This window comes from Urocampus carinirostris, chromosome 13, assembly GCF_059441175.1.
Source record: "Urocampus carinirostris isolate Australia breed hairy pipefish chromosome 13, RoL_Ucar_1.0, whole genome shotgun sequence".
NCBI classification, from domain to species: Eukaryota; Metazoa; Chordata; class Actinopteri; order Syngnathiformes; family Syngnathidae; genus Urocampus; species Urocampus carinirostris.
In genome coordinates, this window is record NC_142361.1 from 17,156,208 (window position 1) to 17,172,319 (window position 16,112).

Sequence of the window (16,112 nt, forward strand, 5' to 3'; positions counted from 1 at the left end):
TCATGGTGTCCCTTGCCCGCTGATACCTGGGATGGGCTCCAGCACCCCCACGACCCTGTGGATAACCGGTGCAGATAATGGATGGATGAATGCTTTCTGTTGGGGGACAAACGGGGAAGACATTTTTAATGTTTTCCAATGAATATAGAAAGACGTAGTATAAGATTCCCTCTTTATAAGGCTTATGTAAGGCTTTTTTTTGGCGGTTTCATATGTCTTTTTTAATTATTTTAATTTTTGGGTCCAATATGGCTCTTTCAACATTTTGGTATATGCAACACCTGGTCCAGTGCAACCAAAAAAAGAGTGTTGCAAAACACAAGGAAGAATACAAACTACAGAGGCTGAACGTGACCAAACTGCACAATTTTTCTTCTCATTTTTCCCCCAGCCAATCACAAGGTTTTCGGTCGAGGCAACCCGTAGCAGCAAGATGATTGGCAATCACGTAATCTCCCTCTAGGTAAGCGTCGTGCTATGTAGAATAAATACAAATATCTAGAATTCTGAGTACAGTATTAAAAAGAATGCACGTTTATATGATATTCCATGTGTTTTTGATAGATAAGATACTTTATTCATCCCCGTAGGGAAATTCACACCTCCAGCAGTCTACCCCGTTGTTTATTAACAGATTAACATGATGCCTTAGGGGTGCTTGTAGCGGAGTTGATGACGTCACGCTAGTCCAAAAGTTTGACATGCCTGCGGCAGATGGAAATCTTTTCTTTGTGAAAATCCAGGGATACACCACCTCGTGTTAGCAAGTCCGCCTCCTCTCCGATTCCCTCCGGCTTTCGTGTCTCTATTTAGCGGCGATGAAGCCGGATAGCTCCGGGTGGCTACACGTTAGCGTCCGGAATGCTAAACGTGAGCCACGTTTCCGCAAAACACAGCAACTGCGCTCCCTGTGCGCTTCGATGTTTTCCACCAGCACTCGAAGATCTTATTTGGTCGTGAGTTCGCATTTACCATGATTACGGATGGTACCGAAGACTTATAACGCCGCTAGCCGCTTAGCTAGCTCCGGCTCTTCTTCCACAATAGGCCCCTTCATCACGCCGGCACGAGAATTCTTCAGGGCAAGGAGTTGATTCCTTGATTAGACGCATTTTTGTGCGCTAAAACCCGTGTCCATAGGATAGAAGTAATCAATAGTGTAGTTGTCAAAACGGAAAGAAAAAACACCGAAGATAGGAGCAGACAATAAAACAATAGGGCAGCTGCTGGAAAAGGCAGCCGCTCGTGGCAGCGCCGCTTTGATTGATAGTCATTCAAATCCAGTTTTATCGCTAGGAGGCGCTGATGATACACAATATCCCTTTCAAACTTTTACTATCATGTTTTTTAGACTGAAAATGTTGGAGAACCCTGGTTAAGATGAACAAGGAACTTTTTAGTTATACAGTGCCTCACAATGTCATTGCAGGTCCTGCGGTGGAGTGAGTGCTCTGTAATGAGTCGCAATGGTTTTTCCTCGGCCGCAAAACAAAACAACTTAAGTGCCACAAGTCCACGCAAACAAAAGAAGACATGTTCACTTGTACTTTATTAACCGTGATTGAAAGCAGCTGAGGGCTTCCTGGTCTTTTATTATATTTTTTTGTTCCCTTTTCTTTGTTACAGAAACCGCAATCAGCATCCGTCCCTCTCTCACGCAAAACACGATGTAGTGTCGTTAACACGTTTGGCAAAAAAATTGTAAAAGTAAGAAAACATAAAAACAGACCGGTTGGGTTCACATCAAAATCTTTTCTTTTGAAACCCACCAAAAAGTTGCATGTTATACACTAGCTAGAAAAGAACAAAGAATCACCATGTTACAAGTGTGCGCGTGCAGAAGTGGTTTTTTTTTTTTGCCATGAAATGTCACTAGGCAGCGGAATGATTTCACCGTCATTGACAGAAAATGTACACAGGCAAACGGACATCGGCCGCCATCTTCGAGCAAAAAACAAACGGAAACAAAATAAAAAATACATCGAGAAATCATCCAAAATCCGTCACCACCACCACCACCACCACATACAAGCCGTCAAATAGTTTAGTGTCAACTCAATATATAGACTGTAGATTTATATATACTATTTATTTATAACTTTTTTTTAGATCATATAACAAACAAACGCTGGAGTTTGTTATCTGATGTCGCGGTTAATGTTCTCCGAACAACAGCTTGAAATATTAAAAGAAAAATAATAAAAGCGCAAAACAGTCAACTGATCCCCAGCTTTATCCAGCTCGTGTCACATGTTGGTCGCTCAGCCATTGGATGCAATTGTTTAAATCTTGTGTGAGTGTGTGCACGTGTTTTTCTTGGTGTCAATACAGGCAAGCAGCCAATATCCACAGTTTTTGCATATTTGCAGATTTTTTGGGGGGTTAGTATCTAAAGAACTCGCCTGATTGTTTTGGGAATTACTCATCTTAAGTGAGTTAAGGAGCTGGGTTTTACAAAAGCAGAGATCTGCTGCCCTCTAGTGGCTTTCTTGTGCCAGGGAACAATTGAAGTCAGTTGAAGGGGATGTTTGTTCCTTTAGATTGAGAGTAGCGTATTTTCCGAACTATAAGGCGTGCCTAGAAAACCCTAAATTGGCTAAAAATTTGAAAGTGTTCCTGATATACACACATCGCAAACAATGGTGGATAAGATTTGAAATGCATACATTGTTTATATGTGCACGTCACTACACGAGGTTTTACAGAATACTACTGTGTATCGCTGACCCAAACCGCAATGGAATGCAACTGAATTCGAACCCGGGTCGTGGCGGTTGGTGCAGACAGTTTATCACTAGACCACTAAATCACAAAACATTGTTTGCAATGGGAATTGAACCCGGGTCGCGGCGATGACGGCAATGACGGCAATGACACTCTTCCACTAGAACACCTGTGGTACAGATGACATAGGTTAAGGCATCAGAGCTTATCTCATTATCACAGTATTTTTACTCACAGTGCCAGAAACATTAATTTGCAAAGTCTAATCCGATTAGATAACCAGTCTCTCCACTTCTCGTCAATGTTCCAAAAGACAGAAACAGAAAAACAGTCTTTCAACAAAACACTATACGAGCTCTTTTACGTACGCAAACATATTACTTCAACACTATTGGGTGGAGATTGTTTAACCTATCAAACTGCGGAACAACATGTACTATGCAAGTCAGTGTTTCTGGAGTGAGTAAAATATTGTGATAATAAGATAAGGTTTAATCCCTTTATGTCTTTCATCTGTACCACAGGTGGTCTAGTTGCTGAGTCAGTGCCCTCATTGCCGCGACCCGGGTTCGACTCCCATTGCAAACAATAATTTGCGACACTTATCGACTGATCAATCGTTGCATTAATTTATATTGTACGTTTAATAAGAGCTGTTATACACCGATTAAAACAGTAGTTTTTACTGTAGTCTAAATGTAAGGCACCCTTATAGTCTGATGTTTCTTATGTATAATAAATATATAACAAAAGACTATTTTGGGTGATGCGTCTTACTCACGGTGCACTTTATAGTGCGGAAAATACGGTAGATTTTTAAGAAAAGTGGGGCCTCTATTAAGAAAGCCTGTTTGTAATAAAAGTAGTGCTTTGGCGTCTTTTTGCGTCACCAGTCTTAATTTTTCATTCAGACAAATTTTGGCAGACCAAGAAAGAGGCTGAGCACTACTCTGAAAGAGTGACAATCGACAAAAAAATATCGATTCTTTTGAATTTCCTCAAGGTGAAATAAAAAGGTACTTTTCAATGTAAACAGCACCTCGGCCTACTTACCAAAAGTATGTCGCCTTAATCCATGCGCTTCCATAAAATCCCCCAAACTGCACCACAGCACAAACAATTCAACACGTGATTTGGTAAAAAGTTTCAGCATTTGCCCCTGTTCTGAACTCTTCAGTCTATTTTTGAAGACAGGCTTCCGAAACCATCGGCTGCGGGAAACACTGTCCATAGATGTTTTTAGTGTACTGTTAGTTGTTATGGAGTGTGTGTGTTGGTGTGTTTATGCGTTGGCGTTGACGCTCTGTTTGTAGACGGCGTGGTAGGCGTTACGCAGGAGCACGTAAGGGAAGCAGGACTCCAGCAAGTCCATGGTCAGGAAGGGCGACTCCTGCACAATCTGACAACACAAAGACACAAAATGTACACTACTAGAATGGAGAAAACAAAAATAAGTGGTCTCTCACTGTCATAGCAGAGGTAGGATCGGGCCTAAAATCATCCGGCCCGAGACACTTTTTCAATATTTGGTATACAGTAATCCCTTGGTTATCGCGGTTAATGGAGACCAAGACCACCCGCGAAAAGTGAAAATCCGCGAAGTAGCGACACCCCTTCAAAAATAGGACAGACCTTACCTCTACACTGTATTGTTAGACTTGAATCAGTAATTATTCTGAATTATTTTGAATAAATGAGTGTTTACAGACGCTCCCTTAATTACGACCATTCGACTTACGAAAAACGATACATACGAACATTTTTTTCGGGATGTTGGACATTGCTGTAAGTTAGATTTTGTATTGTGTGCACCTTTTTCCATTTACGAAACAGTACTGTAGTGGTTCTTTCCGCCACTACTGGCGTGTGGTGGCGCTGTGAGAGGTCACACCAGCATCCACCCCGAACAAGAAATCCGGCTTCTACAGTACTTCCTAGTTCGTGTGTAAACACACTGCACTTTATCTCTAGCGCACTAAGAACTTTGACATATTTATTGTTTAACATCTCGTGCAGCCATTCAATATGGTTGGTGTAAAGTGTAAAGAAGAGGCGAGCCGTTTCTCTTGAAATGAAAGTGGAATATGGAAGCTTGATGCTAATGAGAAAATAGTTGGATTGCTTTTTTTCAGCCACTTTTTACCACAGAGGAGGAAGTCACCTAACTGCTGAAGCTCATCTTCCAAAAGTAAGTTAAACTTAACTTTATTTCTGTTTATCAATCAATGCAGAGTAATTGAAGATGTAACAAAACTCACCATGTCCAGCAGCAGGTAAACTGACTCTCTGTTGCGCGTGGTCATTTTGTCCGTCTCCTGGCCGATTTTCAGAAGGCTCGACGATGCAAGCTACATACGCACAAACGGCAATTAATTACACAAACACCCACACCATTTGCTTCCACCGCAGGTGAGCTCAGGGCAATACCACAAAGGTATCGGTAAAATGAAAAGCATTACGGCCAGAGGTGGGTAGTAACGAAGTACATTTACCCAGTTACATTTACCTCAGTTTTGGGAAATTTTATGTTCGTAGGACTAATTTTAAATCCCAATACTTTTACTTGAGTAAATTTGTGAAGAAAAAAAATGGTACTTTTACTCCGCTACATCAGGCAACATTGAAGTTGCTACTTCGTAACTTAAATCCCCTCCATGTAAGTACACGTCTGTCTGTCTCCGCTAAGGCGCATTTATTTTGACGCAGAACTCTGCCAGGCTCTACCGTGTTTAACCACGTGACTATATTCAATTTCAGCGGTGGGGAAAAGTTGTTTACAGATGAAAGAGATCGAAAATTGCCCTTAACAATTCCGACTATGAAAACACAGAAAAGGAGGAGCACCCCTGGCCTCACATCAAAAGGATGTTCCCCTTAAAAGGATGTGAAACACCAGCTACAATCTGCAATGTCTCCTTTGTTCAAGTTCATGGGCTAGCTTGTTGTTCTGCTTGCAGAGCCTGTTAAAATAAGTATTGGGGCTTTCAATGTGCTGCTTGGTGCTACATGTGCTTAATTTATTTATTTGATTTATACTATTTTTATTTTAATAATAATAATAATAACAATTTCCTTTGTATTGTCATTCTTTGTTAGAACGAAATGTCGATACACCTGACCCGTTGTAGCGAGCCGATGCAGCCGCAGCCAACAGAGGGCGCCGCCATTTTACCAATGTTATAAGTCTTAGGTATGACTCGGCCGAGGCGCGAACCAGCGACCTCCCAGTCTCAAAGCGGGCACCCTACCATCTAGGCTACTGAGCTGGTATCGTTTATTAAAGCAGTTAGCGCGTGTGCGGCACAGTTCTGAGGTCATGAGATCAAACCTTCCTTTGTGGAGTTGGCATGTTCTCCCCATGCTTGCGTGGGTTTCCTCCGGGCACTCCGGTTTCCTCCCACATCCCAAAAACATGCATGTAAGGTTAATGGGCCGGTCCAAAATTTCCCTAGGTGTGAATGAGCGAGTGAGTTATCAGTCTCTCTGTGCCCTGCGACTGGCTGGCATCAACCAGTTCAGGATGTCCCCTGCCCACTGCCCAAAGATAGCTGGGATGGGCTCCAGCACCCCCGCGACCCTAATGAGGATAAGCGGTGCAGGTAATGGATTGATGGATGTTTATTAAAGCACTTAAATTTACGTTGATTATTTTAATACATTTTAAAATAAATTTATTTTTATGTTGATTGGATAGACTTTGATAATTTGATGATATGATTGGTTGTTTGAAAAAAAAAAAATGACGTCGCTATAGTTACTGAGTACTTAAGTACTTTTTAACTTTTACTCAAGTAAATATTTGGATGACTACTTTTACTTCTTGAGTAATATTATTCTGAAGTAATACTAGTTTTACTTGAGTAATATATTTGGCTACTCTACCCACCTCTGATTACGACTAACATCACTTGTAAACAGGACGTTGTTATCAGTGAGAATAAAAGCAGTTCCAATTTCAAAATGGATTTTAATGTTAGAAGAAGGCGTGCAGTCCACTCACAGCGAGGAATTCTTTGAGGCGGTCCTCGATGCTTCCTTTGTGGATGGTAAAAAGTGCGGCTGCGATCTGGTTGATGGCTTTAGCCAGGCAGTGGATGTTGTTACAATGACCTGATGGGGGCAGCAAATGCAAACTTTTAGTGCAAGTTAGCGAGGTGGGGAAACATTAAAGGACAGCGTCAATGTGAAATAAAAACACCCACACACCAAGCATTTCTAGTACAACTAGGAGTGTTCAAATTTAATAACGTAAATGATTATTCTGCATGACTAAAATGTAAAAGCACAATTGCGCAAGTACAAAAGCTAAACTGAGGATAAGAAGTGGGATGAATTGTTACTGAAAATCCCACTAACTTCTTAACTCATGTTAACGATAGCTATGCATTTGTGCAACATTCAATTGTAATGCATTTAAATTACATGGCCTTCACATTTTTTGCGTTTCCTTATTCACCATTCACCCAATTTACATTTTTTACCCGACTCCTCCTAAATGTATAACCATGATTCACAGTTAAATAATGAATACAAGCAAATTGAAACATATATAAAACAATTCTCAGTAATCACAATTAGATATGACTGTTTCGTATATTCATATTTTAATAGCTATTTTTAAAAAATGGATATTGTTTACAGATGCCGCAGCCTGTCAGTCCGTAGCTATTGGTAGAATTTAGAAAGGTCATAATTGAGGGAATTTTACAGTTGTATCCCTTTCATTCTTTTAAATCACCAAGTTATTCTTTCAGTGTTAAGAAATGCCCCTTATGATTATCCATATACTCATTTGTATTTATTTAATCGTTGTATTAATTTGTTGGCATAATGTAGTCATCTTAGTCAATACATTGTTCTAAGTGGTGTTCATATTTACTTGAGTCTTATCAAACCACATGGACGAAGGGCGGGTGTGAAACTAGTGTTGTGGGAATTTTCCACTACCTTCAGTCTTCCGCCCCTTTACAAATGAGTGTCAGACATTTAGGAATGGAATTTGTGAAACCATTACAACCTTGTTCTGTACTCTCAAGCCCAGACCATTCCATTTTATTTACTTAATTAGTTTTATTGAAATCAAATTCGCAAACTGTTCACTCCAGGGTGTTGATTCGAAAACGCAAAGGAAGGAGAAGTCTGTCCTCCTTCACTTCTGTAGCCAGTTTAGGAAGTAACAGTGCAAAGGGCTAGCCATTTTTTGTTGTTTTTTTGACAGGGAAAAGGACAGATATCATTTAGGCAATTGACAGCGACTTGGAGTGACATTTAAACACACAATGACTTTGTTAGCGTGTGTGATATTGAGATGTGCTTGAAACACGGGACGCCCGCATACTGACAATAGTCTATTACGAGTCATTATCCTCTTCCAACGGCCCCTATTAACAATGGCGCCTTTCATTTCAAGGTTGTTAGCGCTGGCGCGTCTCAATGACTCCATCAAGAGGCTCTCGCTCCACAGAATCAACTTTCCTCAGTGCCGCCTTTTTACAATAATCATCTTTAATTAGCGCCGCCGAGTGGCGTGACCTTAACGTGGAAGTGAGCGGCCGAGCTGCGGTGTAATAAATCGATCACGGCCGGTTGGCGTGTGGCGCTGCCGCCTCGTGCCACTGGAGCAGTAAATGACATTTCCTGCAGCAGTCGCAACACGGTGCAGTCGCCACCCACTTTTATCTTTTTCTTGACAGGGCAACACACGAGCGGGCCATCCTTCGATGTTTGATTTGCAGCTTAATTAACTTATGATTTAGGGTTTTTTCCCCTTAATTTTGAAGAAAATCATTATCAAAGGTGTACGATTTCCTCAATTTTTCATAGTATTTAAAGTACTTGGGTCGTTTCATACATTTTTTTCAAACAACTTCTGCAAAAAAGTAATTTCTACCCCAATTGTCTGATGATTATGCCTGTTCTAAGTACATTTTCTTCTTTCTGATAGGTACACTGTAATATTTGACCACTACAGGTCACTGTATCATGTAGTGCAACCGAAAAAAGAGTGCTACAAAGTGTTCTTTCCTCCTTGACTGCTAAATATGATAAAATTATTTTGCTCATGACAAGAATTTGATTTTTTGCATTATTTAAAAAAAACGTCCATGTACTAGATCAGATACAGTTTATTAGGTATACATTTTTTTTTGTTTTAATGATAGCTCATCTAAGAACAATTACATTTAAAGTAAGAATTTTTTTTTGACATGTATAATAATTTGTTTTTTTTTGCAGTGTATAACAGAAAACAATGAATGCATCATTTCGTCCAAATCATTAGAAATTATTGTGCGTTTTTAAAATTATTATAATTTATATTATATTTTTTTCCAATAAGAAAATCAAAACATTTCTTCACACTTTCCACAAGACGAAAACATAATAGTCTCTTAAGTACTACACTTAGATGTCACTGTTTTCTAGAGATGCATCAAAACTCGATTATAAATTGTATATTGTACACAATACAGAGTAAACACTGATAGCAGAGCATGACATGTACATGACCTTTCGTGTAGAATATCAGTCAGCCCTGAAGGCATAGCCATGGACATACTTTCTATCAGTGCTTTGTAACGTGCCTTGGGTCAAGGCACATATCTACAGGCGATAAATCTCATGGACGTGACTGCACAAAATATGAGAAGTGGCAGTTAAGCAGGCCAAAATCCAGGTGTTGAGTTTAGGGTTTGCATGAAAATGGTTGGATATTGGGTGTGTTGTTGGTCTATTTAATATGCTCAAAACACCAACTTACCAACTATTTTTTGACTTATGGCCGTACTACCCTGACAACGCCTGATCTTGTCCAATTTTGGGGGTTGACTATTTTTTAAGCTTCGTAAATCCACAAAACCCTCAGGACACACTAATTATTTTTTCTAGTACAAAGGCCTTCATGGGAATGTTGACTCTTGCCAAACCAATCAACGATTCCTATCATGTCTCCTGGTTGTCTTTTAATTATAAAATGATTGCTCATTTTCATCCTTTTCACGAACTGAATTGTCTACAATTGCCCAACAAGTGTCTAGCTAGTAAGTTGTAGTACACCTTCACATGAATCGATTAATATTTGGAAAAAATCTATTCGTGTGCATACCTTCAATGGCAGGGCTGTACTGCGACATCACATTGCTGGCCAACGTAGGCAAGGAAACAGCCACAAACACCATCAGCAAGCATGCGATCTTGTACTCCTCCTCAGGACTGATGTTTTCTGCAGGCACATATCAAGACCAAATTATTTAGGGAAACTTGCCTTGGTGTGTGTTTGTGTCTTACCACTTTTTTGTGAAGACAGCGCCACCACCAGGGCAGGGTCAATTTCGCAGGGCAAACCGGCAGCAGAAGACAGCTCATAAACGTTCATGGCCACCTAGACACCCCCAAAATTTTTTTACTGACATTTTTAATAACCCTATTTTTTTTTTCTTTGGTGTGCCATGCAAGTACCTTCATGTCTGTTTCTCTGGGAATGTGGTCCTTGAAATCCTCAACTGAGCTGACCAGGAAGGGAATGTGGCACGATAACACCTGTAGAGAAACACAAATGTAAGTGCAACTAGCAGAGTATTAAATATTCGCCATCATACCAGCGAACTATGAGTGAGTAAAATAATGATTAGATTAATGGTGGGCAGTATTATCAGGTAAACTTGTCTGTTGTCATTTAGCAAAACACTGGTAAATTTAAAATAAAAATATTAGAGCAAGAATCACCGGTTTCCCATGACTATTGTTGTGCACTTGCTTTGGATAATGCAATCATTCGCGACCACTTGAAGTCATCTGTTGTTAGTCATCTAGGGAAAAAAGTCCAATGCTAAGTGTTCTTTCCTCCTTGAAAATTTTGTTACAATTTGATTACAGTGTGCTGTTATGTTTGATGAATTGAGCAAGTTATTGAATTTTGACTGCAAAGGGAAAATAAATGTTATTTCTTGATTCCTGCACTACTGCTGACTATCTGCCAGAATGGCAAAGTTGTTGTGACACTTTCTAGCCCTGTATTTGTGTGCCTTACATCTCTGAGTGCTTCTTGGGCCAGGGAGCGGAATGACAGGATGACTCCAATGATAGTCATCCTCTTGAGGACGCTGTCCACGGCTAAAAAAAAGAAAAATAGTCGCACATGTCACACTGAAAAACAACCCAAATATAATGTTTAATACCAAACATGCCTTAGTTTATATGGGGGTTGTGTCAATCATAAAAATTCTTATTTCCGTCGTCTTTCTTTGAAATAAGCAAGGCTCAAATAATAAACGAGCCAAAAAAGGTTAAAAAGAAAAGTGACGGCTGTGCCTTACATGTAAGCTTCTTGAAGAGCGCTGCCATGTGGTCGGGTTTGTCAAAGCTGGTTCTCATCTGCGTCAACACCTCCATATTCTCCACCACTAATTTCTGCACATATCACAAATGTTTAGAGCAAACGCAAAAATCTGAAGTTTGACGCATTACCCTGCGTGCTGCTCGTACCTTTAGCTCAGCCACCTGCGAGGAAATGTGCCACATGAGACTCTCACTTAGGAACTTCATGCCGTAAGGCCCCAGCAACTCAGACAGTGAACGCATCTCTGCCATAAAGCACAAATACCGTTGCCAATATGAATACTTGTTGTTTTTAAAGTATAGTCACATGTTTTATTAGAGGATTGTGAGCACTTGTACCTGAGATGTCTGAGTATTCCTCGGCATTAAAGGTAAGCTCATTTTCTGTGGGCAGGTTCACGAAGGCCTTCATGGCGGGAAAGTAAGCAATGTGTCCGTTGCTGACCTGCCTCAGTAATGTTTCAAGGTACCTGCACCACAGTTTCATAATTGACGACAATGGTTTCCAGGACAACAGAAAATATCATTTAAGTGAACACCACTTTCACTGTTCAAATAATACTTCGCTCGAGCTTTGTTGTTTGTGCACCACTTTTATATCTAAAATGTGACAAATCACTTTTCAAAGCTGACGGACAGAATTGTTCTAAATAGGTTTACATGTAGGGAATAGTCAGATTAAGACTGGACCAACGGCCTAGTTCCAGGCATACAAACACGTACATTTATCCGAATATGCTAAGAGGGTTAAGATAGTCCATTCACAAATAGAAAACTTGTTTATGTAAACTTATTCGGTTTATCCACTGCCTTATGTACATTCTCGATTTCTTCTTAAACTACTTTTTTCTTCTTTTTTTAGGATGCCGGCTGCTACAAAAATCTAATTAAGATGCTTAATCTGGCTTGATCCACTCAAGAGACCTAGCACAAATTGATAGATTTCTCCGCGACATTATTATTATTATTTTTTTTGCCACCACGGTAGACATACTTTTCTGGCAAGCAACGTATGAGCACACCATGTCAATACTAGAGGTATTGCAATGTAGAACTTTTGAGGAAACAACAACTGTACTGTATTGATTGTCTTGAAAGGCATTAATGAAGTTGTCTTTTATTTATTCTAAAAAGTTATATGTGGAAACAATGTCTTTCTGAAAAGTGAGGTCAGTAATGCTTTGCCCATATCAATTAGGTTACTTCAAAACGCCCAGTGTATGGTGTTCTCTTGTCACTAGTCATCTAAATGTATTATTCTGATTTGTCCAACGTTCTTAACACCCAATTTCTGATGTCAAATCAGATTGTTACCTGCTTTTAAACATATCCACTTATAACAATGTAAATTTAAAATACTCAGACGACACAGCCATTCTTGCACTCCTATCTAACAGGCAATCCATCTTGGACTACCATAACACTATCAAACATTTCACAGATTCATGCACAGCAGCTGACTTTGAAATCAATATCAGTAAATCAAATGAAAAATGGTTCAAGCCCCCCCTGAACCCAACACCCCATCATCATAAACACACAACCAGTTGAAAGAGTGGACACCTTAAAATACTTGGGAGTAACACTTTTGATCAGCATTCCACAGATATTAAAAAAAAGAGTCAACAAAGACTGCCTGTCACCCGGAAACTAGAAGAACCATACGTTCCACCTCACCTCCAGTTACTACTGTACCAAAGCATTGTTAAACCATCCTCTTGTTCAGCTCCATGGGTCTTTTTACTAAACTCTCTGTCATGAACCGGACCAAACTCACACGAATCACTTACACAGTAGCTATAACCATCAACCTACTGACATCCATCCTCTCAGACTTAAATAGCATGTCCATCATCTGAACGGTGAACACAATAGTCCAGGATAGGACTCAACCAATACACCCATACATCATCCTACCCCCGTCAAGGCGCAGATTCAGGACAATACGATTCAGGAGGACCCACCTCGGGAAAAGCCTGATCTATTACCCTTCTAAACAACGGACGCAGCTGACCCATCCTTTCAGTCTTTCCTCCTTGTCCCACTGTCATATGTTTTTCATTCTGCAATTTTTGCAATGATAATGCCTGTTTACCCTCGTACAGTCGATGGAAGTTTATTTCCCTAAGGGGACCAATAAATAAAATCTAATTTACAATACCTACTCATCTTTCTACCCAGATAAAGCACCCTTATCCTTTATAAAAGGAAAAAAACATTTATCTGTTAAAATGGAACCATAATTAATGCTGCATAAAGCTATTACATGCCCAATTATAAAATGTTATGTCTAATTGAATGTGCTCTAGGGTTTGCAGTTCTATTACTATCACGCCGCATCAGATCAGTTTGTGGGGCACTTCCTTGGAATGTATTATGGTGTATATTTTCTCAAGTTCAAGCTGTGTTAAAAATTGGTTTACATAAAATCATACACTCGTTGATTTTGTTGCATTTAATAGTAGGTTTGATTCAACAAGCTTGCGTTGCAAGTCAAATAGTGAATGTGAAAACATGAAGATGATATGCATGTTGGAAACGCTTTGAGACTGACCAGTTGGTGTAAAGGCTGGTAATGGTGGGCTCGCCGTGGCTGTCCAAATGTTGCGTCTGCTGCAGCAGGACATTGTTAAAGACCCTCGTAATGTCGATGGTGACGTAATTCTCAATGGACTGCAGCACTGTCATGTACGCCCGCACGCTCGTCAGCAACTCGCTGGGCTTGGCGATCTCCTGAGTAGCCTGGTTGTACATGGTCATGCCCACTATAGACCTGGAAGATGTTGATTCTGGTTAAATGTGAAAGCTTTTTTTCTACAGCTCAAAGTGACAATGGTGTACACATGTACTGTTTATATAGATTCTAGAGGTCCAAATGTATTACATTTGTATTCCTTATACAATCCAATTCCATGACAACTACCTGTTAGTAGAATAGTAGATCCTTACTTGGTAAACCGGATCTCCAGATGGGAAGTGAGGTACTCTCTCGGCGTAAATGTGTGCTCCCACACTGCCAAGTTGGGAACATAGTTGATGGAGAAACAGAGTTCCGAAAGTGCCGTATGCAATTTGTCCAGACTGGGGTAAAAAGACACAACAGATGAAGGAAGAAATTCGCCATCAGGATGAAGTGTAAGAGTATGCTTACTTTGTGACAAGTAGTCTGTTCTTCCTCATGCTCTCCACTCCTGGTTTCTCTCTCTCTGGTTCGCCCTTTTTTCCCGTGGCCTTCTTGCTCTTTTTGTTGACCGCCTGGCTGATGGTTTTGGCACAGTGTTTGGGAAGCAGCTGTCAGCAAAAGGGAAAAAACGGAGGGTCATTTGGACAGATGGAATAACCTTGTCAGGTCGGCCGTAAATGATTTTTGAGTGCTGATTTGGTTATCGCATGGCTAATTAAGAGGTTTTTACATTGTTTGAACATAAGGACCAACATAAATGTGACACAGGGAATTCTTTTTAAAGGACTGACTAATCCCTTTACAGCATGTGGACTTCTGCTGTCTTTATTGTGGCTTATTTGCTTGTGGAATATAAAAGATGGACATTGTGATTATGGAGTTCGCTTTACTTACACATCTCCTTTAGACATTGAGTAACAATATTTATATTTTTTCCTTGCATTAGGTGCAACGGCCATTGCGACAGATGGGAGTGAAGGACTCACATAAAAAAGATACTTGTTAAAACACACAATGTAATCAGGAAAGTCTGCATTGTATTATGTTTTGTACTTCTCACTGTTATAAAATTCCCTCAATTACATTTGTAAAAACCTACTCAGAAATATTGACAGTTGCAATGGCAAACAGAAAAATGTTGGACACGCCAAAAACCCAGTTCCCCTACCTGATCACTGAGGGTACATTGTTCAGTGCAGATATCCGTAATGAGGTTTCGGGCTTGTTTGGCCATCTCATCCAGAAACATGTTACACAATGACAAGCTGCGGTCTCCTATGTGGTGGCGCTGCAGGGATGAGGCAAGGACATAAAATAACATTAGGACAACAGATGCAACGTGCCACACTCACCATATTGGGACTTTGTTTTTTGCTTACCTCCTCGGGACAAAGCTCATGTGTGCAGGACATAAAATGTGTGCAAAGCAAAGGGAAGCATACGGAGTGTCGGCTCTGCGAGGGAAGCTCCAAGCACTGCTGGAACATCTTTTCGAATGCACGGCTGTAGAAACTGCACACAACACACAGTTGGAAATTAATAAACAGGAAGTAGGTTTGAATCTAATAGCATCAAACATTTAAAAAAAAAAGTAGAATCAGCTTGATGTCGTTAAAGATTTAATCTTGCCAGATTTGCCATTGGTTACTTACATCCAATGTACGACTAAATCACAGAACAAATCTATTTCCAAATTGTTGTTATTATTTTTTTCCGCATCGCGTCCAATGATTTAAAACAAATTAAAGTACCGCTAAATTTGTATCCTCAGGGACCTACTAAAAAGAAAAAGGCAGCCATTTGCCAGAACACTAACCTCACCCAGCGCACAGACAAAATAATCGCATTACACATAACAAAAAAGTTGACTTACAACAAAATCTAGCAACAAAGGACAAAAAATACTCAAAGAACTAAAAATAATGAAGAACAGTAGTAGCTCCTATTTGTAATTCTCTGTAGTTTCATAGTAGTGAGCACCAAGTATATATGCAAGCTCACCAGAATATAGACAGATCAGATGTCTCCACTAGCATCTCCACCAGTGAGTCAACCATTTTTGTGTGGAAAATGATTGTGTTCATCATTTTGCCAAGCTCCTTGTGGTCGGCAATGCCAAGACTGGCTTTAGACACGCTGGTATAAGCCTGTGCAAAAAACATTGGGTAAAGATCTGTTATGTTCAGATTAAATACCGTTATTTTGAGGATTATTTATTTAAAGCGAGGCGATTATTCCAACCTGCAGCCGAAACCAGTCAAGCCTCATCCCTCTAAAATCAAACACCTCTCCATCCTCAACTGCAAAAGACAATTTACTTTCAGTTACACACCCATCAAAGGAATCATATAAGGTTTTGAGCCAAATAATT

General features: G+C 40.0%; 1 protein-coding gene across 4 annotated transcripts in view; it reads right to left on the reverse strand.

Annotated features, from left to right (window-relative positions):
- Positions 1-1,531: 1,531 nt before the first annotated feature.
- nckap1 (NCK-associated protein 1) overlaps positions 1,532-16,112 on the reverse strand; it is a 33,349-nt gene continuing 18,768 nt past the window's right edge. For all 4 annotated transcript variants that reach the window (XM_088352013.1, XM_088352012.1, XM_088352016.1 and 1 more), the window contains 17 exons: positions 15,983-16,041; positions 15,743-15,888; positions 15,121-15,253; positions 14,910-15,029; positions 14,210-14,349; positions 14,008-14,139; positions 13,613-13,831; positions 11,398-11,528; positions 11,206-11,303; positions 11,037-11,130; positions 10,751-10,833; positions 10,180-10,260; positions 10,009-10,102; positions 9,827-9,943; positions 6,725-6,834; positions 4,983-5,072; positions 1,532-4,123 (listed from right to left, as the gene is read on the reverse strand). In XM_088352013.1, the coding sequence (XP_088208139.1) occupies positions 4,007-4,123; positions 4,983-5,072; positions 6,725-6,834; positions 9,827-9,943; positions 10,009-10,102; positions 10,180-10,260; positions 10,751-10,833; positions 11,037-11,130; positions 11,206-11,303; positions 11,398-11,528; positions 13,613-13,831; positions 14,008-14,139; positions 14,210-14,349; positions 14,910-15,029; positions 15,121-15,253; positions 15,743-15,888; positions 15,983-16,041 (1,964 nt within the window). In that variant the 3' untranslated portion in view covers positions 1,532-4,006. The remainder of the gene's footprint in view (positions 4,124-4,982; positions 5,073-6,724; positions 6,835-9,826; positions 9,944-10,008; positions 10,103-10,179; positions 10,261-10,750; positions 10,834-11,036; positions 11,131-11,205; positions 11,304-11,397; positions 11,529-13,612; positions 13,832-14,007; positions 14,140-14,209; positions 14,350-14,909; positions 15,030-15,120; positions 15,254-15,742; positions 15,889-15,982; positions 16,042-16,112) is intronic.